The sequence below is a fragment of the Chanos chanos genome, chromosome 13 (assembly GCF_902362185.1).
Source record: "Chanos chanos chromosome 13, fChaCha1.1, whole genome shotgun sequence".
Taxonomy (NCBI): Eukaryota; Metazoa; Chordata; class Actinopteri; order Gonorynchiformes; family Chanidae; genus Chanos; species Chanos chanos.
The window spans coordinates 11,454,878-11,479,543 of record NC_044507.1 but is presented as its reverse complement, the minus strand read 5'-3'; the positions used below and the strand labels follow the sequence as shown (position 1 = coordinate 11,479,543).

Here is a 24,666-nt window from a genome sequence, read left to right as displayed (position 1 = left end):
AACTTCTTTGCATGTTTTATATTTTCTAGGACAGCTGGCCAACCAGAGTCTGACACATTACATACTGCACATATTGTACGACAAAATAATGTTTCTCAACTATGTTTTCAGCACACACCTCCTCATCTTCTTCTTGAGTTGTCTGTTTGGCCTCCTCCACTTCCTGTCGCACTCTGGAGAGAGACAGATTGAGAAAGAGTGAGAAAGAAAACGCTGCAACTCATTGCAATTCACAGAGTCAGCAGCTATGAGTCAGTCCTCTAGAAAAATTTAAATGTGTAGACGCATAGTTCATAGATCGATAATCACTACAGCAGCACTTGTTGCATGTCAGACAAGCACATATAGTAAAGATCTAAATACAATGTGAAATACAGCGGACCAAAAATAAGCATCGGACAAATTAAAACTGTAATTCGTTCAAGCCGTCACCCACTGACTGACTAAATCCTTCATTTACACACTCATTCGCTCATTCTCTCACTCATATCACTTATTCACTTGTCCATGCATCTAAAAATTCAAGCCCAGAAAGAAACTATTCTGTCCCACTGCGGGCATAATAAATAACTCAGAAGCTGCGCTTTATTACCTCTCGATGGTACTCTTATTAAAAGCTGCTGCCATCAAGCTCTAGGCAACTGCCCCGAGAGACAGAGAGAGAGAGAGTGGAAGAGGTTTTCGCCGATAAACCAGTGAAAAGAACACTCACTTCTTCAATTCCTCCTCCAGCTCTTTGTTCTTCTCCTCCAGTTTGCTTTTCGCCTGTGTCAGGTTGTGCATTTCTTCAAGTAAGGCCTCCTTCTCACATGACAGCTCATCCACACGTGCTATCAGATCGTTTTTTACCACGTTCAGGGCATTTCTGGACACAAAGCACGGCAGGCATGTCAACTGCAGATCACCGTCATTACAAATACTCACTGGGACCCTTTACGCATATGCCAAAGTCCAGAGAGAGGTTTACCAAAACTGCTCAAAAAAAACGACAGATTTATAAATAAACAAAAGACATCCCCAACTTGGCTCCTGAACTGGGTTTCATGTCAAATGAAGTCCCTCACTCATATGGATAATTTCCTAGGATTTATTCTGAGAGAGGACAGACTAATCAAATATAGCAATTTTATGACAACATGGAGGACGCCCATACTGACTGCAGTGTAAATATGTACATTCATGGAGTTGTTGTTTGTTTGGAGAGGAAAGAACGTGTTTTTGGAGCTACTGGTCTCTTACTTTGTTTCCAGCAGTTGTGTGTTTTCCTGAATGAGGTTTTCCACTTCCCGACCCATACCTGCAGAAATAAAACCTGAATTTTACGCAAAAAGACAAATCCAGATAAAAGTGCTTCCATCAAACAAATTTTTGAAAAGAGATTGGTGGAGATGGGCTTGTGTTTCTGAGAGAGCAGAACACTTCCTCTGCTTCTGGTATGAGGGTGGGCCACACGAGAGAGGGTCGACTACATAACTATAAATTACACACCAACTGCAGGCACGTACTTCACATAGACAACACAGACAAACGTGGAAAAGTCCATGGCAGAGTAAGGTTTGAGTGGAAAAGCAGAGGAAAGATCTTACCAATCAAACTGAGGCCTGACATAGCATGCAGTCCAGGTTAGGCAGAGAGAGAGAGAGAGAGAGAGAGAGAGAGAACAGAAGGAGGGGAGAGAGACAGAGAGAGAGAGAGGGGGGGAGGCAGTCGAAGAGATATAGAAAGAAATGGAGAGAGATAACAGGCATGACACATGAGAAAATGGAATGAGAAAAAAAAACATCACCATAAACCATGCAGCACTAAGACCAAGGAAATGCACAGAAAGAAAAAAAAAAGGAATACGAAAACGCAGCAACGTGACACGTGTGATAAGAGAGGTATCAACCAGACAGTTTTTCAGTACAGGCAGAGACACGTGCATGGGCATACACACACACACACACACACACACACATAAACAAACAGGACAGGCACAGCATTTGATTTCACAAGTTCCATAAGAAAGTCATTCTAAATACATGAGAATATATTTCTGTCTTCTTATCATTGGTTCAACCCTGATTTTCTACATTATACAAATCTGTCACTGCAGTAGGCAGTGCAGTCAGTCAAATACATGACAAAGAGAGAGAAAAGAAAGATATTTTTAGTGAAAAAGTGAGGGAGGGAGCAAAGACAAAGACAGAATGAACGACCAGGAAAGAGGGAGCAGGGCAGGGATAAGAACGGAAAAGATGAGGATCATACACACCCGAATACTCCACTAGGGTTAGGAGGAAAAGACACAGCACAGAGAGAGAGAGAACGACAGATTAGACTAATATAAGGCACGGAGCCTAGGAGAGGAGAGGAGAGGAGAGGAGAGGAGAGGAGAGGAGAGGAGAGGAGAGGAGAGGAGAGGAGAGGAGAGGAATCTTTCTGTAATCGTGTAAAAGTGAAACATATCAGAAGTGCCAAAAATATTAGACATGCTCAACACAGATTGTCACTAATGTGGTAATAGAGGTCAGAATGGTGAATTAACATGCCAGTGGACGTACACGAAATACCACATATATATCCAGAAAGCAAATATCTCCCGTGTAGTATTATTACGTTACGAAGCAGCTTTTACTTAACCGTATTTCTGTCTACCTTTTATCTGTTATCTGTTTCGTGTCCAGAGCCTGTGATTGAATATTCTTACCCAGGAGATCTGCTCCCTCGTCCACATCTCCAATGAGACCTGATCCCGCCGATGAAAGCTCCTCAAACAGAGAGTCTGTGTTCCGGTCAAACGCCATGTTCTCGATACCTTTCGTTGGGGTACTGAAACACATACAGAGGAACTCAATCACTTCCACTCACAGCGTTATGACATCAGGCATTGGTAAGAATGCATAAAATGGTCCCTCCTTTTTTTTAATTTTTTAATTACAAGTCAGTACGGAGATACAGACTCAAAGAGTGGGACTTAAAATAGACAACCTATAAAACTAGCGTGGCTTTGTCATCTGATCACTTTTGGTCATTTTCTGGTCATTTTTACTTCATTTCATTTTTGAGTGAAACGTTGAAGTAACAAGAGCTAAACACAGACAGAGCAACACACGTAGAGAATGAAATGTCTGTGTTACTGGGTCGTGATGTTACCTGGACCCTTTATATCCACTGAGGTCCATGTCCAGCTCAGGCGTGGACTCAATGATAGCCTCAACCTCAGACTTATCTTCATTCTCAGTCAAACCTGCCGCACAAAGCACAACCAGAAAAAAGACACCAGCTCACTAAAGCAGGACAAATGGAAGATTTAACTCAAATGCAGTAGAATGCATCCTCAAAAAGGCACCAAAAAAAGTACTCTTTAGCTGTAAAGTTCAGCCTTAAGCGCTGCCAAGCAGCCAACAGCCAAGCTACCACTCCATCTCCTCCAGCTACTGGGCACGAGTTCCAGTCCAAATATGAGTTTATGGAAACAATATGTGTGTAGGCAAATGACAGTAGACAGCAGAAATAAAAAATAAAAAGTCTTGAGCATACTCTCACGACAAACAGTCATTTCCTTTGATTGTGGCACATTTATCAGGTTTAAGAGGTGAGGACTTACCCACAGACACAGAGCGGGTACCAGGGGCGGCCTGGACCTCTGTACTCCTACTCTGTCCATCACCATCCAGCCCTGGGTCAGAGGTGGTGGTGGACATGGGCGTGGCTGACTTTGACCCTCCATGGCTGAAATCTGACAACTCATCCTACAATGAGAACCCAAAACTCTTAGAGCAGGATCAGGGCAAAGGGCAAAGGTCAGAGAGGTACCTTGGTCCTCCTTAAGAGAGCAGAGGAAAACACCAAACACCAGCTCAGAGGCAAAGACAAACAATGACAGACTCTCAAAGCGCCCTGATACACACACACACACACACACACACACATACATACACACACACATACACATACAGCAGGGAGGAGACAGAAAGCAAGTACCCGTGTGTCACCTTTGTTGTTCATTACTACAGGGACACGTTTGATGATTTTGAGTAATCAGATCCTTAAGATCCTCATCGTCCTTCAAAATGTCCTTAAAAGACATTAAATACCCAGGCACAATGAAAATCATCAAACTTTGATTGCCGGGCATTCTGTTTGCAGAGGAGTTTGGGAAAAAACGACACACATACACTTAAGTCACACTGAACAGCGATACAAACCACAACAACACAACTGCAACACCAAAGCTAACACAGAGTGGACAGAACACCAACAACACATCAGAGCGTGTGTGTCCACACATACACACACAGAAACACACACACATATACATATACAGGGATCAAAGATCAATACACAATATGAATCACAACAGCGTGTTTCACTGCAACATAACACAAGTACCACAGACATAAAAACAAAGCTCATACGCAACGCTAAAACCACTTAAAATGAATGGCAAATTAAGTCAAATACAGCTTATACAGAGCTCTACAAAGTTGGGAAATCTATTAGAGACTCAATTAATGTGACCTTAATGTGACAAGAATTTATCAACACTACACAAAGCACTAGCATTTGTGCTACGATGAAACCTAAAGAGTGCTAAGTGGCGTCGTGGACAATGAAGCAAAACTCAGATGGCGGGAACTCAAAAGTGCCGTGCAATGTCGCTCAATGAGGGGCGGCATTTTAGCTGTATGCAACCATACCACCGAAACAATACAACCTGAACAAAATATGTCAAAGTTACCTCACTAATTTACGATCTCTCAGGCGCGAAATATTGTTACATTATGGCCAAATTTGCTAAAAGTCTCCCAGGTTAAAGGCATTTTAACATAAAAAGGTGTTTAGCTAGATTTGAAATGGTTGCATACAGCTGTGATAGCATGTTACGCTCTTTGAATGCTGTTAAGAGAAAAAATAAGATGCAGAGTTAAGGGTACAATGATGATGAATTTGACTGCAATGTTTTCCACCACTAGAGAACCAACTACCTTGCAGTCGTCTGCCAGAGAATTCCCCCATGTGTCCTGAGTATTCTTACCCTCCCTTTTCTTTTGAGCATCTTCTGAGTCCAACTGCTTGAGGAAGAGAATTACAGTAAAGTGCATTGGTTTTGTTCGTTTCTTTGTTTTTGAAGGCAGCATTGTTAAAATATATAGAACAGCATTCATTGGTTGCGGTGTTGGCATAGTGGAAAGGAAAACAGCTTGGAGGGGTTGATTTCTCAGTATTGCCATAGCTCTCCGCTGATGTGCTCTTGAACAAGGCACTTAACTCCAAAGTTATTTCACAAGTATGTGTTCTCTGATACAATGAAACTCTTAAGCTACCCCAAACAAGAGCATCAGCTAGAATGAATCGACGAGTAGTCATTTTTCCTTATATGTTCTTGTCAAACTCTTTCAGTCGACTACTTCCACACGTAAAACTCGTTCGGCTGTGACATTTGTTTCTGCTGAGACCTTATCCTAGGTTGTACTCCATTCGTGTGCCCCTCCTTCCCAAACTCAAGCGTTTCAACTCAAGCAGTCAACCATACAGAGGAGCCCAGAGCGCAGTTTAGTGTTTGTGGCACAAACTCTGCATAAGGAGATTGTCTCCCTTTTCTCTTTCCCGCGGGGTCTTCTGTATGGATCAGAAGCAGTAAATGTAAAGCATAAAAACAGCCCCGTGTGTGGTGAGCGTGATGGTGTCTCATGGCTCTAAAATAGCTACGCTAGCTCATATTTATTTTGTGCACTGATTTAGTATTGACGGTATGATCTGGATGCAGAAAGGGCTTTGATCTTAAACAACCACAACATTCTGACATAATTCACCAAGCATGTATCCATAGCAACGCAGGAAATATTTATGTCAAGATCTAAGCGTCTATGGTTGTGGCAGTGGGGAATCAAAGCTCATGAACACACTGCGTAATTTTTGTACTTAGTTTTGGTTAAAATGTTCATGATCTCGACCAGCAAGGATGGAAGTATAATCATTATAATCAAAGTAGGCTCACAAATCCACTGAACTTGGACAAAAAGTGAGGACTATCCAAATTCAAAATACATTCAGTTTAGGCGCTAACGCAGCTACAGTCATTATCATCTATATGTAAAGCTTATTTAAACATCATAAAATTGGGTTTGATTCCAAGACCTGAAGTGAACCTGAATTGTACCGAGACCAGTTTTTCTCCTGAATGCTGTTAACTGCTTCTGTTACCATGGCAGCGGCTGTCGGCCAATCACAGCAAAGACATTCATCACTGTCCTCCAACCAGTATATACCAAAATCAGCCAGCAGCTTGAAGACATGGCCAAAGGCATAAACAGTAACAGATACAATGAAATGGGCCAACACTAAAGACACACGCCAACTTAGCTTCTTTCCATCACTACTTCTTCTGTCTGCTGTTGGTTTGAGAGTGTGTCAGCTTTTGTGCGAGTGTGTGTGTGTGTGTGCACGCACGCATCTGTGTTTACATTAATCTGACAGACGGTGCATAGATATTTGTTCCAAAATTGTAAGAAGAAAATAGTTGTTTATCAGCTAGCTAACAAGCCTGTCTGATTGGCTCATTTTGAACAGGCAATTATAAATCCATGAGGAGGAAAAAAAAATAGTATTGGCTGAAACTGGGGAAATACACACCACAACTCTGGAACTGTCTTCTTAGACATGCCAAGCACCCAGGTCTCAGCCTGTTCCAATCCTCTGGACTCTTAATAACACATTATTCACATTTACACTATTTACCACAAATGTTACTTCTCAGAATGCCAAAACAATCAGGTAATGTCATGACATTTCGTGTTAATATATTACAAAAATTTAATCTAGAACTTAAATAAAACGTTAATGCAATTTCCTCTTTGCTGCAAACAGACAGCACTATGAATAAGCTCCCTCTAACTTGCAATAGTGCACATATTTCTCTGATTCCTTCTTTGACACTTTCTCATAATGCTAATTTCCCCTGCCTGCCTGCAGAAATGGGTCTGTAACAGAAACTGTGTTATTTCTGTAGTGGAAAATAGGATGGACGGATGAGGAGGTAAAGTCACCTTCAGGCTGGTGTTGGAACGTGGGTGGCTGAGGTCATTCAACTTCCAGCATTCCGTCCCAGGGGTCTCCGCTCTTCCCGCCGCATCCGGGATAAGAGAGTTACCCCCACCAGACACTGGGAATATACCCAGAGAGAGGGGCCTCTCTTTCCTGAAAGAAAAAGTAAAAAAAAAAGAAGAAGAAAAAAAAAAAGAAACTAGTTGAGAAAGAATATGATATTCCAGGTCTATATCTTATTGTGACAGCCATACAAATAACTCTACAGTATATAAAATCACCTGGAGGAAAAAAAAGCACAAAACCGTCCATAAAACAGAGGCAATAGTTTTGGCTAGAGATCTTTTTAAGAATTGCCCCTCCTGCAGTAGACGGTTGGTACATAAGTAAATGCCAAAGTGGATCTAGTCTTACCGAATTCTTCCCCGCATCCCAGACTCAATGCTCTCTCCTCCTGTTGTCTGTTGCATCTTGATGCGCTCCACATGTTCCATGTAGTTATGGATCATCTGGAGTTAGGGTGAGGTGGGGGGGGGGGGGGGGGGGTGTTAAAGACAGTTGTGAAATGTGCTTCTGGACACCTCAAATGTCTCACCAACTGAGTACCAGAGGCCCATCTGGAGTAATGTGTGCTATGTCTCCTACCTTAAGCGGAATTATATTTGGTTTTCTCTTCAAGGTTTTCTTTCAATAACTAAAGCAGGGCCCACTCTGCTTTAACGGCTGCACTGCACTGCTCACGCTTGCTTTGAGTATCAAACAAACTCGTCTGATAACACAGTGTTTCTGACTATGCTTATTTTTGCTCAACTGTAAAAAGATCGGTGAAAGTTTGATTGACAGCATACCACCGTCCTCTCTCCTTTACCTCTGTATGTCTCTGATGGAGGGAGTTGTATTCCTTCTTGAGATCAGCCTCGCGCTCCTCCAATCGGCTGACTGAAAGAAAAAAAACGGTTCATCTGTCCATCACAAACTGTACATCAAATCGGCAGAGCAATCACGGCCCAGCTCAGCTACAGGGGAATAACATAATTAATGTGCACATCACTTTCTCGATTGCTACATTACACTATCATTACTAAGTTATCAGCGTCAAGGGAGACAGTATAAAAGTTGAGGAGTCATTATTTCAGCTGTATACCATGAACTAAAAACATTTCAGCTGTATACCATGAACAAACTTCACATTTCCTCATATGTGGCAAAATTCTGAAAAACAGGGTATTCCTCTATGTAATGATCTTTTCACAATGAGAAAAGAACATGAGCTGAGTGTTCCATCCACAGTTTGAATGAATTATAATTTTCTTGTTTGTATGTTGAGCCACTCTGGTATATAATAGTCTGTTTGGGGTTATGCCTTGCAGTTTGTGGTACAAATAAACCGTCACAGCTCTAGCGGTCGCTTGGCTTTATATGAAAAAAGGGTCACGTTACATAAACGTAGTGATGGAGTTGCGTAAGAGTGGAGTACAATGGAGTCAAGTGATGGAGGATACTCAACACACACATCATAGCCAGCTGGCTTTATAAAGTAGTGCAACTCTAAGCAGAGACCCAGTTTAGCCACCAGGTGTCCTCGGTGCAAGAGAAATGAGAAAAAAAAAAAAACTTTGGCTTGCTGACAGTATGGTAATCTCCCAAAAGATTTTAAATAGGCTCCATTTAACAGGCAACAAAAGAGAAAATCCAACTATTAGCTGCGAGGTTTAGCCTATAATGTTGGGTATCCGCTAACGAATGGATTTTACGTAATTCAATTTTATATCAAATATAAAGTACGTATATATTTATATATGCTATAACATACAACATTTTCTAAGACTGGCCATGAAGAAAGTCCGGAGTAACATCAAGAGGGCCCAAAATACAGAAAAAAAAAAACCAAATGTCTGCAGGTTGTGTGATCTAGTAGAGAGGCCACAACATGACATCTTAGTGAGTGATTGTACTTTATATGTCGCCATAGAATAAAAAAAGAAAAGGAAAAAAACAGCTGCGCGTGAGGAAACGCAGGGTCTTTGCGGTATGAAACACTTGATATGAATGTGAAAAGCTTTGAGAGGTGAGGTCTGTATCAATGGGTCATTAACATACTAATATAACAACAATACAATTACAGGCTACAGCCTTTTACTGAAGATCACTTTGCCTTAAAATGAACGTAACTCATTTCACCATTTGCACACGCGGACTTAGACACACATGGAAACTTCAAATTTACCTTTACCTAATATTTACCTAATGTGGGTGTTTTCATTTACTCTACTTACTTAGGTATTCCCAATAACGGTGTGTTTCAATCACAGGTGTAACCACATGAGTACACAGGATGCCACTTCTGTGCGTGTACATACTGTTTCTTTGAACGTTTGTTTTACATGTATTTACATGTTAAAAATGAATAATTCATCTACATGACTGTGACCATTATCTGCTATGAATAATATGTAAATGAATACATTCATTTAACGAGCACTCTGAAGTAGGGCACGCTAAATTGGACAGAGCAGGAATGTCTCTGTACAACTCTGAAGCCTACGCATCATACAGAAACAGGCGGATTCGTTTAATGCAGTACTCTGATAAATGTGACTACAAGAGGCTGAGTGAGAATGGTTAAATTTGAAACAGACAGCAGGCCCTGACTCCACCCTGTTACAGTCGGTTCTTCCAACAATAGGGACCTGTACCCCCACCCACCCTCCCTTACCCCCCAGAAACAAACGGCCTGTGTGGCCTTACTACAGGCAGATTAGAAGGTTAGCCTGAACACCTGTACATTCACCAGTCACTTGTTCTAACGGAAATAACTACTTAACTGGAACAAAAGCTTTCACTGATTTATGTGGACTAGAACATTCTACTGATTCCCATTTAAGATTCCACTGGATCAAGTATGATATCAGTATCTTTTTCCCCGGCTTATGCCTTAGTCAACCCGAGAACAGAAGAGAAAACATGAAAACCACGCACGAGTTAGACTCTGTCTGTGGTGGGGATCTGCAATTGGCTGCAGTTCCTGTCAATCATTCACTATTCACTGTCCACATATCTCACTGTCTCCTTATCACTGTTGCTTTTTCTGTCCTGTACATGTGTCTCATACCTAAACATAACTGTGGAGCCACTGTCAGACCAGGCAATGAGTTGGTGTTTTCAATCAAATATGGGGGAGCAATCACACTGCTCCCAGAGGCTGAATCCACCAATAAAAAGTGCTGAATCGTTGCCATAGGCAGAGGATGGAGATAACTGTAATCCAGTAATCCAATTAACATGTGAAAAACTGACTGTCACATGACCAACACATTTGACAACATGCATCAGACTGAGGGGGTGGTTTAAAAATAGGTATTTGGAGAGTGTACATTTTGTGAAAGGGGAAGGAACGAAATATAAAAGAATGTGCTAGAACACTGTAGTCATCTTACTGAACGCGCTCAAATAATAAGATCAGCGACAGCAGTGAGAAAAAGGTATGAGAATAAATGAATGTGAGATAAAGAGAGGCAGAGAGAGTGAGAGAGAAAGAGAGGCAGAGAGAGTGAAACAGGCAGATAGAGAGAGAGAAAGAGAGGCAGAGAGAGTGAGAGAGAAAGAGAGGCAGAGAGAGTGAGAGAGAAAGAGAGGCAGAGAGAGTGAGAGAGAAAGAGAGGCAGAGAGAGAGAAACAGGCAGAGAGAGAGAGAGAGAGAGAGAGGCAGAGAGAGATAGAGAGAGAAAGAGAGGCAGAGAGAGTGAAAGAGAAAGAGAGGCAGAGAGAGTGAGAGATAAAGAGAGGCAGAGAGAGAGAAACAGGCAGAGAGAGAGAGAGAGGCAGAGGGAGTGAGAGAGAAAGAGAGGCAGAGAGAGAGAGAGATAAAGTGAGGCAGAGAGAGAGAAACAGGCACAGTGAGAGAGAGAAAGAGAGACAGAGAGAGAGAGAGAAAGAAGGGACAGTGTGTGTGTGTGTGTACGTGTGTGCAGGTCACAGTTCTTACTCTGGTCGGCGTAGTTTTTGATCTTGAGCTCTAGCTGACGCGCGTGGGAACCCAGCTTCTCCACGTGGTTCTGGAGATCCTTCTTCTCCTGTTCCTGAGAGTCCTCAAGCTCGATGAACTTCTACTCACACAAACACACACACACACACATACACACGCAGGCACGCACGCGCACATATGCACATACACACACACACACGTGCACACACGCGCACACACACACACACACACACATAGAGGAAGATTAGAGAAGGAGCATCATCAAAACATCAAAACACATCGCACTAATCAACAGAGTGTTAAATTTGGCATGAAAAGTAAAAAAGACAAACTTTAGCTTGATGTGCACAGAGCTAACTGACATTAGATATACCTGCAATCATCTGTGTCACACATGTAGGCAGACAGCACAACGTATAGGACCACAATAACTGACAGAGTGGAGGTTCTACAAATTTTTGGGGAAAAATTTTAAAACGTAAAAATTCTCATTTAAGTGAATCAGATCAATCTGTCGACCCCTGCGTATCTCCATTCTCCATTCTGTCCTCTGCAACATTATTTCCCTCCCTTTTTCATTTCATTCTCTCAGGACCCAACAGTTCTCTAGGGGGAGAATCCTGTTAAAAGACAGTTTTTACATGTTCACTCCTGCCACAGACATCATACGTATCTTCACAGTTCAAAATATGCTGACAAACTGTTAAAGTGGAGGAAACCTGAGTAAAAAGCATACAGTCAAGGAGTTTTCTTTTCCTGTTTGTAAGTTCCCTTGCTCAGACTTCTCAAACTCAAACTTCCTGTCCATCTGACGTGACCTAGTCAGCTGCTTTCCTTTAGGTCCTCTTCCTGGGATGCTAAAGCAGCGGATCTCCCAAATGTCCTATCTCTATTTATAGGTAAGGGAAAGAAAATGAAGAGTCAACCCCATTAACACTGGCACAAAAAGGTCAAGTCAAAATGACGTGTGTGGCCATGTTGAGGATACAGTGCTGAACTTCACCTACATTTTGGAGAATCCATACCTACATAATATTTTCAAGAAAAATATCGATGTAGTTTCAAGAAAATATGTGTACTTCCAATTTAGTGACAAGTTAGGCTACACACCAAAGAGTCTGTTGTAGACACACTGTGTAAGTCAAATACTGTAGTAAAAACAAAAATGGAATCAACCAATATCTAACATAGCTCGAATATTCTGAAAATTTCATAAATCTGACCATTACCTCTTACTCTTTGTATTTTTTAAACAAATGTAAAATGTGACTTTGAGAAAAGTGATGGATAAATCCATTCATTAAGGGGCGACAGCCGAATCAATAGGTTGTAAAGTGAATAGTGGGTGACAGATGCTGGCTGCTCCCAGATATTAAAACCCACAGGGATTTAGGGAGAGGGATAACTGGGGAAAGCTTTAAACGTAACACCAGGGAAAGAAACCAGTCCAGGGAGAGTGCTGGGAATCCTTTTAAAGGTTACACCGAGAGAGCAGAGCACACGGAGGTTTCCCTGCCTTCTGTTCAGCACAACAAAGGATCGTATGACCTGGAAGTAAAAGCAGTCTGGCATCTCCTCAAGAACAGACAAGGAGAGCAGGACAGGTTCTGTGTATTCTGTCCTCAGTTTGATTTTTTTTTTTATTGTTCTTTGGACAACAGTTGCTCTGAGCATATAAGTGTGACTGTTGTGGCCTGTAAAGCCCTTTGAGACTCTAAACAGTGATATTGGGCTCTAAATAAACTTGAAACTTGAAACTTGAAAGTGTATTTTGAATGAGTGTACTGCTGGCCAGTGTGTACACTGCTCAAGATGCTGAACCAATCTCAGTCTCTTCTAACAGAATAAATGTACATGTACAATACAGAGGGACAGTAGAATGACACAAGGTAAACTGGAGGTAAAAGTAGGATGAACTAGGGGTGATTCTGGGTGAAGTAAGGTGAAATGGGGTGAAGCAGGGTGAATTGGGGTGAACTGGGGTGAAACAGGGCGCTGTTTAAAGTGTCACTATGAGTCCACATCAGAGCCCGAGCCAAAGCGTCAACACGACCATGCGAAGCAACACCCCCCCCCCCCACCCCCACCCCCACCCCGCAGCGTAGCCACTGAGACAGCATACGGTCCCTGCCATCTCATATTCTCTTTCACGCCAACACTCTGCCCACAGTAAACTAACAGGTCGGAAAGGCCAGAGCAACTGGAAGAGATACAAACCTGCTAAGAGAGCAACGGTGTCTCTTGCATCCCAAAACCCAACACATTTATCAGTCACTCCGTCAAGGGCCTACTATGCTACTCATGCATTCATTCTGAATGGCTCAATCAATCATTTCCCCATGGTGACTCAGAAGCCTAAATAGAGCAGCCCTGATCTGCAGTCTGTGATAACCGTGTATCGCTGCAGGTGATACTAAAGATAGGCAGTGTGTCATTAACAAATAAACATGCATCACATGCCTATGCCCCGCCCCACAATACCCCTCTGTTACTAAAGAACTTCACTCAAATCAGCATTAGACAGGACAAAGTCCAGCTCGGGTCAGAGCTACAGGAAATTACGGCACACGGGAAAGGAGGAGAGAGAGAAATCGAGAGAGAGAGAAAGAGAGAGGGAGAGAGAGAGAGAAAGGTGTATAATGGGAGATAGGGAGGGTCTCTTCTATGCATGAATCAGTGACAGTGACACAGCATTTCTGTGCTCTTGGAGGAGGAGAGCAACCTGAAAAATGCGAGTCATGCTCTCGCCTCATACAGAGCGCAATCTGCCAGCGTTACTCTGGGCCGCTCTATAAAAAGACCCCTGACGGTTCCCCACGAGAACACCACCGCAACAACGTACAAGAACAAGAAACACGTACAAACCTTCAACAAATCTGAGGTGTTACTTTCTAAACATAGCTGAATACTGCAAAAAAAAAAAAAAAAACTTTTTTTTTCATGAGAATATATGACACTTTGCCATAACACACGTGACACTTTCCTGTTTCTCTATTTAACTGTAAGGTTATATATATCAAATGACAACGTTCCTGATTAAGCCTGAAAATTCCTCAAGCATCAACCGACACGTCAGGACCAACAAGTTCCCAAAAATGCCGTCCTGAGAACTAAAGTCTCTACACCTTGCAGTCTAGACCAGTTCTAACTCAGACATTTAAATCAGAGAGCTACTGTGGCCAGATTAGCAAAAGTGTCACACTCTTCCTTTTCTCAGAAGAACTCTGCCGATTATTTCCACGACTGTTACTTCAGCGGAAACATAAAGAACATTTTGATGTGGCTGCCACATTGTGCATAATCCAAGTTGTGTTTAAGCGACGGGGGAAAAAAGAAGGATAAGAAGGCCTTAATCTGCGAGATAGACGAGCTTATATTGTAAACGCGTATTAAGAAGGAAAAAGAGCTGCCCTAATCTCGTTTAGAAAGCAGATTAACAACAATCAAAATCAAACCATTCAAAGTTATTCAATCAAAACAAGCGATTAGGTAAAGGTATGGTCGGAAGTGATGTCTGAAAGATGCTTCACACATGAATTTCAGTTGTAACAAACATAATACATATGACACCTTCACAAAAAACACACACTACCTGAGCATGTGAACAGTACATTAGACCTGAGTGATGTTATGAGGCAGTATATGAGGTGGTCATGCATATACATGAATAACACATGTCAGGGTGGTTAACGATGTGCATTAACAGTTAATAACTACTGTATAAAGGTGACTGCCTGTCATTATGACTGTTCACATGTGTTACTTGTTAATCACATATTTAGAGTTGGTGAAACTTTGTGGGCACTGGGATCCCCCAGCCTGTGCCCGGGAGGTTCTGTGCGTGCTTCTGTTCTTCTGTTTGTCACAGCACTGAAGCTCTTGGTAACCATATGTAAACCAAGTTAGGCTTCAACTTTAAAATTATGTCTGCAAGTTTGTAAGTAAAATGAAATGTGGCTATTGTAAAGAGATCCTCATTTAACTAACAAACAGTGAAAAACACACCTACATCAGGCATTTACGCCATCCTAATACTGGGTATACCTGTGACCAGCACTAATTATAATCTGAAATTTAGGAAAAATCACTTATACAGCCGGGATAACAATATCTTTGAGCGATCTAATGAGCTCAGCAATAAAAAATAAATAAATAAATTTAAAAAACCATGTTCAGTCCAAAAAAAAAAAAAAAAATCAAATGGACTCATAATGAAACGACTTTATCACAGAGTACGACAGCGGGTGTTATATCACCTCCCTAAGCCTAATGTTCTGTACCCTTTAACTATTTATCTTGGGGTTGATTCAGAGTGAACGGAATAAACATTGTACTGACGTATGAGTGTTTAATTCTGAAATAGTACATCCAGTCAAATCGGCATGAGGCCTATGTCCATGCTTGTTTGTTTGTTCGTTCGTTTGTTTGCTTGCAAACGGATGTTTTAGAAGAGAAGTATGTTGGCCTAAGTGCTTGTTTGTCCCTTCAGTCAGAATCTCAGTTGATCAGAACAACTATACCGTAAGATAAACTGGAGCAAAATTCAAGGTGAATGCTTATATTCGACCATCCCTGTATCCTTGTTAAAAACAAAACATACATTGTGAATCTCACTTTCATTTAATTTCAAGGCCTGGAACATCCGCGGGCATCTGATCAGCATCAGTGACTTCATTATCCCCCTTGACAAAGCCACACACGTGCGAGATTTGTGGTTCAGGTGCTACAACAACAACGACGGCACCCATCCTCCTTTTCAGTTAAAAGATGACTCTTAGCATTGAGGAAATCTTTTCATCCACAGTAGTTCTGCCTTGAAAACTCACCTCCTCGGCATGCTTTCTCAGCGCTTTCTCTCGCTCATACTGGGTGATGAGCTGTTCGTTGTCCTCCTTCAGCAGCTCGAGCTCCACTTCGTGCTCCTGATTCGCGGCAAAAACCGAGTCGAGGTTTTCTAACACCGCTACGACCAGCGGCATCAGCTCTTTGACAACATCCTCGTCGTATTTACCGATCAGTCTCTCGAACTCACGGTAAATCGAACTGGCTAAGCCCGACACCTTTTCCGACATCATAGCCGACGTCCCCGAGTCGTCCTGGTACACAACTCCGTCCTCCAACTCCATTTTCCTTCCTTTTCCTCACGCAAATATGTCCTATATTTTAGTCCCGCTTTCCCCCACCAGTATTAATCCTGTAATATTAAGCCTGAATGCAAAATATATTCCTTTTCCTTAATGAGGGTATAAAATGAAAATATGTCCCTTCTTCAAGTTGAGAGTCCCTCCCTGGAAGTGGTGGCCGATGTAATACGTGGAATATTTTTCCGTAGTCTCTCCCCACAACAGCTGAGTTGTTGACCAGACAATCACGTGATGACGTCATATTCTTAAAGCGGGGAATGTGATTTATTCGACGTCCAGAGAGAAGACTCGTTTTTATGAAATTATGGCTTTTGAATGCAACAATATTCCCAGTTTTACATTATGGATTGCAAAATACAAAGTTATTAAATTTGAATGTTTGGGGAAAACAGACTGAACGTGTTCTTGTTTGCACATTTTTAAAAGCAATTGTTTTCTTTTAGGACATCGACGTAAATTCTCTCCTCTAACACCGACTGGAATAAAAATTCTTGTTCTGCAAATCTGGCCAAATATGTTTCACGAAACTAAAATAAAATATATGTACATTGCAAACACTTTTGGTGTCGCCTATCTGTATTATGTCCACACACAGAATTTAATTAGGACAATGTAATGCTACGACTGCTATGCAAAACACACACAAATGTACAAAATACTCTAACAATTTAGATAACAATACAATGTAAAGATTTTTAATGAATGCAAATACTTATTTAATATAGTTGCTGATTACAGTGATGGATGCTTTGTTAAGTGTAATCATTCTTCAATTCATCGTTAGGACTGCAGCATGCAAGAACTGACTCGGATCTAAAGATAGTTGAGTAGTAAAACTGTCAGCTTTTCAAATGTATCGATGATGATGATGATGATGATGATGATGATGATGATGATGATGACAGTGGCAGTTAAGACTTTGTGTTTTATTCACAAGAGGGTAACTGAGAGCTGAGACGTAGTCTGAAAATGTTCTTTTCATTCATGCAGAAATGAAAAGATATGTAAAACTAAGAGAAAGCTCGTGCTCTAATCATAAGTACCATAAGGGAACTGTTCACTAATCCTACCAAAACCTTTTTAAAAACCGCCTATCCCTGTACTGTTAGTCACGTCCACATGGTAGACGCCAACTCACAACACGTATTACAGTCATTCAAAGCTTGGTTGCCAGTTTGTGTGTTATGCCGTATTTTTGTCAGAAAAGGCATGCGCTATTTCGTTCCATTGGGGTATGCCAAACTTATATATTAATCATCCCTTTGTGTCACAATCTGTACATTTTACGTTAATTCAACGCTCAAATGTATACAGCAGAACGAGAGAGTGAGACGGGCTTTGTAACATCTGTTGTGACAGCTGGGAACCACATATGCAATCGATTGGAAAAGGAGGGTTACACTGGATGTTGTGTTTTTCGTCTATTTTTCGACTTTCTCTCACCAGCGTATTTTTACAATACATTTTAGCTAATACAGCGTATGTGTAAGGCAGTATGTCCAAAATATATCCAAAAATGTGAAATATAATGTCTCCTGTATTGATCAGATGCACTTACAACATTACAACAGCAACAACAACAACAAAGACAACAATGTCAGCTTTAAATTTCTAACAAAATCGTTGACCTAAAGAACTACTCCAAACAATGTAAATGCATTTGTGTAATTATATGTTGTGGGAAGCATTTCCTTGATGACCACATCTGTACATCTGGCAACCCAGTTAAAACTCGCGGTAGTTTGTTTTCACGGTCAAAAGAGGAGCAGCTTTACTTCACTTCTCTGGGCAGCTACTTGGTGAGTTTTGGTTAAGTTGTTTCGACAGGCTTTGTGTCGCAGTTTTAATGTTATCCTTTAAAATGTGTTTTGTTATAATCTTGTTCAGGTTCAACATAATTAGTAAGCTGGCTGTGTGAGTTAATTTGTGAATCACAGTAATCAGGAAGCAGGGCTAAACTGTGTTTCGCAGAAGATCGCTAATTGTAAATCAAGATGTCAACGTATACTACCACGGTAATATCTAGACAGTGAAGTCTTTATAATAATTTTACTCTTGTAGAGGTGAGAATCAAAATTCTATCAGCAGTAGTTTAACGGGGGCGTTTATGTTTATTTTAACATACAGTTCAGTTAGGGAATTGGTGAATATGGAATGCATTTATTGTTAAGGACAGGCTGATTCTGCTTACATGTAAAATTTTAATGTCAGACTATGCAGAATGAAAGCGTTGCATGTCCACCAAGCGCGCTGATGGAGTTACAGGCGCGGTTCAGACCGCTGATGGAAAGACTGCACAATGACCCAAAGGTGAGATAACCTGCGTAAGCGCCGGAGAAAAAAACAACATTCCTAAAATGCCTTACTACAGTGCACACACAGTAGTTATTTAGGGTTACTAATATAATTTCTCCCTCTTTGATCAGGTTTCGGAGCTTTTAAATACTACAGTGGGCCGGTACCTTACTGATCACCCGTTTTTAGCCCTGACAGCTTTGGTGTTTGGTGGGATGGCCATAATACCAGTCGGACTCTTCCTGGTTTATGCCACAATCATATTTATCGCTGGTGTAGTGTGCTTAACCTTTTTCGAGGGTAAGTTTTGGTAAATTTGTTGTTGCTTCTAGACATACAGAGACATGTTTATTACTGCCACTATGCTTACTTTAGTTAACTCATTCCAACAAAAGCATTTAAATTCAATTTTCTAATAATTTAGAAAATTGTCTCTCGAATCATGATTTGAATTGACATTCATAAACTGAATGGACTCAACAAAAACTGACACTAGTGTAGGAGTAGACCAAATTTGCTGCATCTTGTCTCAGAGTGTGATGCATCTGTGTGTGTCCAGTGTTCCTGCTTGCCACTGGAGGGTTGACACTCCTGTTTGTTCTTGGTGGCATAGCCGTTGCTGCTCTCCTAGTCTCCTGTGTTCTGAGTGTGTTATACATCACCATCTCCAATCTACACAACTACTATTCCAACCACAGGTAATATATGCCTTTCACTGGACAGCAGCACTCGAATGTCCTCTTTCCCACTCAACTGAGATTCTCACAGACAGTACAACATGTAGTCTGTTTTCTCTTTCTGATTTGTCAATGATTAATGACATATGTGCATATAGATATATATTTGTCCTTTGATTCTAATGTTTACTTGGTTCTTTTTCTCTTTGTTCTGAGAGACTTCCTCAAAAGGGAAACTTGATGGGACGCATGGGGTCAAAAAAGTCAAAAATCTATTGAATGGTAAAGTATCCATAGTTGGCCTTATTCCGGACAGTTGTATGGCCTGTCAGATGGCTGCCGCTGGCCCTCTCACTGCTTCTCAGGTGTTCACATGAAGTTGTCACTCTGGGAAGCACTACACTATTCTAAGATATGAAAAACAGCCAGTTCAAAACTACTGTACATATAATTCTGTTACTTTACAAACCAACCAAGGTTGGTTTTATGTATATGTTTGTGTTTATGCAGAAATTGCACTGCTAAGCGTTTTTCGATGTGTCTGTATGTTACATGTGTGCTGCTTTCAAACATATCACTTTTGCAGGCTGATATATAACTTATGTGTTAAATGTATGTCAGATACATGGTTTTGTAATAGTTGGTCACATTAATATGAATATCAGGTTAAAGTAGCATTAAAATAAAGCTTTCTTCAGCCCAGAGTCACAGACAGTCATATGAGTGTCATAATGCTTTAATAACAACATTTCATAAACACTCATAACACTTTGCTCAGTGTGCAACCATTTGTGTGATACAATATAACTGAACCATATGTGTGCTTCAAAAGAAATGATTTTTCTTTATGAGCATTGAAGGGAAGTTGGAGAGGATTTAGAAAGCACCTATTCTCTCTTCCATGCACTATCTGTTGCTGTTGCTGTTGCTGTTACTGAACTGAAACTTTCCCTTTAGGTCATTAATTTAAAAACAGTTCATGCAGGTTTAAGAGAAGTGTTAGGACACTTGTTGGCAGGGGCAGTTCCAACTACGAAACACTACAATAAATACAAGTACACTGAATCAATCTCTCCATTCTATTTTACCAATTTATTTCATCTGTGAAGTTTGGAAATCATACGACTGATTTCTCAGTTAATGTTCTGTAAGACACAGAACTGCGAAAGAAAGCATGTTTCAGACAGGTTTTGAGTGTATAACTGATTAGTATAATGTGTCTGATGGTGTGTTTCATGGACTTCACATGCAACACTCCAAACCTTGTGTGGGTCCATGTGATGTCAGAGGTACTGGCTTTTGATGTTGTTTCCACTGGAAGTAACACTCGGCAATGAAACATTGCCTTTGTAAGCTGTGTGGTTAGTTTCATGTTCAAAATATTTGACTATAAAACTTTCCATTCCCTGTAATTCCAAATTGGAGCATACTTGAGCTGTGTAGTATTTTATGCAGTCTGTGTGTAATGTGTACATTGAAATAATCAATAAATATTTTGAAAATGTTTCTCCAATGTGTGTTTCTTTGCTCTGTCCATCAAGTTTTCAGGTATTAAAACCAACATCATGTCCCATAAAATCTTTATTGGAGGTGTCAACATTTAACAACCAAACAAAATAGCTGTAAACCCTATAGGAATGACTCAAGTAAAAAAAAAAAAAAAAAAAAGCTTGACTGTTCAATCTAAAGAAATAATTCCAAACAAATCATACTAAGCCCTAATGGTAACAAATTTGCCATATACACACTCCTCCAAGATCAAAGAAATACAATTCCTTTCAAAAAATATGCACACAATGTTCAAATCTACGGGCATTTGTTTTTGTTTTGTTTTTTGCCACAGAGTACTGCATGTAATGCAATAACAAAGAGTAAAATGTGAGTGTCAGGGCACAAAGCTTTTTACCATAGTTATTACTATTCTCATCATTAGTTCTCAAAGATATCCTCATCACAGATGACTCACGAACATCCCTGACAGAAATACACAACTGACAATGTGCGGCCAATTCACAACTTGTACAAACTACCATATTTCAGTGCTGACTGAATTGGAGTACAAAACGTGCTCTTATTTACAAAAAAAAAAAAAATGAATAGCTGATATGTTTACAAGGTGGGGGAAACTTTCTTGTTATGGTACGTACATAACATAACTGAAATTTAGATAAGGCATTTTTGTGAATTTACATAAACGTAAGAGTGAGAGTCATGAAGCTTCTTTTTGAAAATGAAATGTTAAATTACTTATTTGAGGCAAAAACCACTTGAAGAACCAAAAGTCACCCACTCCATATCAGAAACGCTTTACAGAGAACGTATGGTATAGACATAATTAGGAAAGGGGAATAAACTGTGAAAATTACAAGTATATGACTTCAAGGAACTTTTAAAAAGTAATTTTCATATACCGGGATAGCACATAAGACTTATTCTGATTCAATGCTTCAAAAGACACTTAGTATCATGAATCCCAAGGAATTTAAATTATTATATTACACAACCAAGTTTTGAGGGGTAATTTAGATTGAGTCAACCTAATATCTGTGCTGCTTGATCCTAAAGAGAACACCTCACAAGTACAAAAGATTTCTTTTTTTTAATTTGATCTATATTTTTTAAATAGCAATAAAAAGGTATTGCAAGATGCTAAAAACAGATGGTGGAAGGCTCTGAATGGCGGGGGAAAAGAATCCTCTTTTCCTGTTCGGGAGCTGGTTGATAGGTTGATGGTGTTTGTCCAGTGAGGAGAATCACGAAAAAAAAAAAAAAAATAGTGTTTCCCTTGTCACTGTGTGTCAGGCATCTCACTCTAGCACTGCGGCATAAATGGCATTAGTAACCCCCTCCCTTCCCCTTTGAGTCTGAGTGGCGATATTGGTCTCTGTTCTTTGGCGTTTACGCTGGCAGACTCAACTTCTTCCCTTTCAGCACTGTGGAACAGAGAGATTGAATCAGATACACTCTGAATATCACACAAAACTATAACTAAAACAAGATAATGAGAGGTCCCTTACAGACCATGATTTTTTTTTCTTTTTCTTTTTTTTACACATTTCAGATCTGCTTGTGTAAGGATAAAGCAATAAGCTGCCTATGTCACTCAGGATAAAGATACACACCTTTCGTAATATACAGGTAGAAGAAGTCACAATAGAGGATGGTCTGGACCACACCGGCCACAATGGCGATCATATCAAAGAAACCCTCAAAGTAAAAACGCCAGATCCAATTGAAGAGGTACAGGGCACGGTAGAGGCCCAGGAAGAACAGGTAGTGTGTAGTAATGGTCTCAGCCTCGCCCGTCTTACTGATCATGAAGAGCTGGGGAAGAATTGCCACAGACTCCAGATAGATGGAGAACGTCCAGAGGATCTGCAGTGAGAAATAAGAGGGAGATGGTATTACTCCTTTTGGTCAACAGACACAGCACAAAAACACTGGAGTGTCTGAATGGAGACAGACAACTAGTTTTATGAAGCAGTTGTCTAGTCTTAGTCATATTACTGGTTTAAAACCTATACTGCTCCCTCTGAGGAATTATGCCTGAAAAAACACAACTTAAGCTAAACCACCATTCAATGAATCAATTCAATGAATCAATCAATGCAATGTAATCAGTCAGAGTAATACAAATAAACTGACAGAAAAGAAAAACACTGAGGTTCTTCCTCGTTCCAAAACTACAGAATGGTTTCAACCAACAAAAAGATAATTGAAATACACTGTCTCTGACACACAGAATTATCTAGAAATCGGGAAGTACTGATGTAGAGTACCTCTAGGGGAGAAAAGTCATGGTTGACCAGAAAAGCAAGGCCTCCCACCGGAACCACCAAAAACTCCACTCTAAAGGTATCATGGTTTCCATCGTAGGTTGCTTTGAATTTCATGTAGATTAGGTACACAGTGGCATAGGCGCATCCAATGTAGATCACCTGTGGGCAAAGTATTAGAGCAATGCAAAGACATCACACAACAGTTTGCAATGGCCTAATTTTTCTTTTTTTTTAAAGTCAAAGATGTAGATAACATGTAATTGGTTGTCATTATGCCACAAGCATCTTATGTGCATTCTGTGTAACTTTTCCAATAGTCAAAGTGTCGTTCCTGCTCTACTCACCTTCATACAGGTGTTGTACAAAGAAATGAAGGAGGTGAGTAGGTCCAGATAACGTGTGGTGAACACCAATGCAAACAGAATTTGACTTTTCCCAGATATACCTGAAAAGGTAAAAGGCCGTTTTTTTTTTAAAGACACTTCAAACGTAGGCTTACACTGACAACAGTCTTGGGCCTCTTCTCATTCTTTGTGAATGCAGTTCATCACCGAGCAGTATTCGCCAACGCTTGCTACTACACTAAGATACGCTTTTCACTGCCTGCTAGGAATGTCTTGAATTCGCTCCAGTGCAGTTCTTAGGCATGCACACAATGCAAGCATATTTATTCTGCCACTGCTGCACTGATTAGCTTTTTCTTACTGCCACGTCAAATGACAAACCAACTTCTATATTAGCGTGGTTTCCGGCTACCATATTAAATTTACTGCACAGTTGTGTGATTCAAATGCTAATAAAGTTTTTTAAACTTTATCAGATAACCCAATTCCATTGGATAATTAACTGGACAAGCTACTTGGCTAACTCCATTCGCTAGCTACTACCAGCTAGCCAGTTAACTGTCCTCTGTCTTGGCTGAGGTGGACTGCTCAAGAAAAGACAGCTATTTAACTATGTTTTTTTAAAAAGTGCATGAAAAGTAACTATAAAGTAACTGACTAATGAGAGATAAAAACCAGTGATAAATTTATAGAGACATCCGGCTTGCTCGGCTAACTCACCTAGCCTGTGGCTAATGTCTCTGTAAGTTCAACTTGAGGCCTATTTTGGTATCTAAACTAAGAAGCAAACACACAGGGACCTTTATATTAACTATGCATGTTATTCCATTCTGAAAACACTCTCAGCATATGTCAGATATACATATATAGGTGCATTTTTTCACTCACCTGCGCAAGATCTAGTTTTCCATATCTTGAGCAGCAGAATGATGATTGCTGCTAAATGGGATAGATCTCCAGTTAGTCTAAAGATATTCATCTTTGCTTTGCAAACGATTTCTCTTCAGAGAGATCAACGAGAGATTTTAGTGTATGTCTGAAATGGTAAAGAAATACGAGTGAACCGGTTTCTAACTCTACTCCAGCTCATTCCCCACAAATATGGCGAACGCTGAGCTACGTGGCCTATGGACGTGGCCAAGAGTTAAATTACAATGCAAGTCGGGAAAAGTAGTAAGACAGCGGAGTTAGCTAGCTCCTTAAACACGCCCACTTGTCAGGGTCTTTTCGGGTAACACCATTAAGTGCTGAGCCGAAAAAGAACAAGACTGAACCGCAGTGTGGAAACATGAAAAAACATGTATTGTTACCCGAATTCATGCATATTTACTGGAACTAACATATATGGAGCATGTGTGTTTTGTAAAAATATTTCAATTCAAACCACAGAACTTTTAACGCGACAAATAAATT

At 40.5% G+C, this 24,666-nt stretch overlaps 3 protein-coding genes across 4 annotated transcripts in view; 1 reads left to right on the top strand and 2 right to left on the bottom strand.

Moving 5' to 3' along the window:
• The window catches only part of spag9a (sperm associated antigen 9a), a 27,922-nt gene extending 11,683 nt beyond the window's left edge, over window positions 1–16,239 (bottom strand). Inside the window, exons 1-14 of one of the 2 annotated variants that reach the window (XM_030789793.1) lie at window positions 15,841–16,239; window positions 11,015–11,135; window positions 7,898–7,968; window positions 7,444–7,538; window positions 7,032–7,182; window positions 4,971–5,054; window positions 3,590–3,734; window positions 3,136–3,229; window positions 2,690–2,811; window positions 2,255–2,266; window positions 1,587–1,616; window positions 1,240–1,297; window positions 713–865; window positions 101–173 (exon numbers count right to left, since the gene is read on the bottom strand). In XM_030789793.1, coding sequence (XP_030645653.1) covers window positions 101–173; window positions 713–865; window positions 1,240–1,297; window positions 1,587–1,616; window positions 2,255–2,266; window positions 2,690–2,811; window positions 3,136–3,229; window positions 3,590–3,734; window positions 4,971–5,054; window positions 7,032–7,182; window positions 7,444–7,538; window positions 7,898–7,968; window positions 11,015–11,135; window positions 15,841–16,140 — 1,509 coding nt within the window. In that variant the 5' untranslated portion in view covers window positions 16,141–16,239. The remainder of the gene's footprint in view (window positions 1–100; window positions 174–712; window positions 866–1,239; window positions 1,298–1,586; window positions 1,617–2,254; window positions 2,267–2,689; window positions 2,812–3,135; window positions 3,230–3,589; window positions 3,735–4,970; window positions 5,055–7,031; window positions 7,183–7,443; window positions 7,539–7,897; window positions 7,969–11,014; window positions 11,136–15,840) is intronic. The other variant, XM_030789794.1, reaches the window with a different exon arrangement.
• A 2,097-nt stretch (window positions 16,240–18,336) lies between these two features.
• Window positions 18,337–19,458, top strand: LOC115827038 (promethin-B-like). The gene is made up of 4 exons (XM_030790992.1): window positions 18,337–18,468; window positions 18,585–18,753; window positions 19,013–19,151; window positions 19,349–19,458. Exons 1-4 carry the CDS (start codon window positions 18,412–18,414, stop codon window positions 19,407–19,409), a joined length of 426 nt encoding a protein of 141 aa, XP_030646852.1. The 5' UTR covers window positions 18,337–18,411; the 3' UTR covers window positions 19,410–19,458.
• Window positions 19,459–20,698: 1,240 nt separating this feature from the next.
• LOC115826651 (ER lumen protein-retaining receptor 2) lies at window positions 20,699–24,347 on the bottom strand. Its single transcript, XM_030790532.1, has 5 exons — window positions 24,142–24,347; window positions 23,254–23,354; window positions 22,910–23,068; window positions 22,253–22,505; window positions 20,699–22,063 (listed from the first exon to the last, which is right to left on the bottom strand). Exons 1-5 carry the CDS (start codon window positions 24,230–24,232, stop codon window positions 22,029–22,031), a joined length of 639 nt encoding a protein of 212 aa, XP_030646392.1. The 5' UTR covers window positions 24,233–24,347; the 3' UTR covers window positions 20,699–22,028.
• Between the last annotated feature and the right edge of the window lie 319 nt (window positions 24,348–24,666).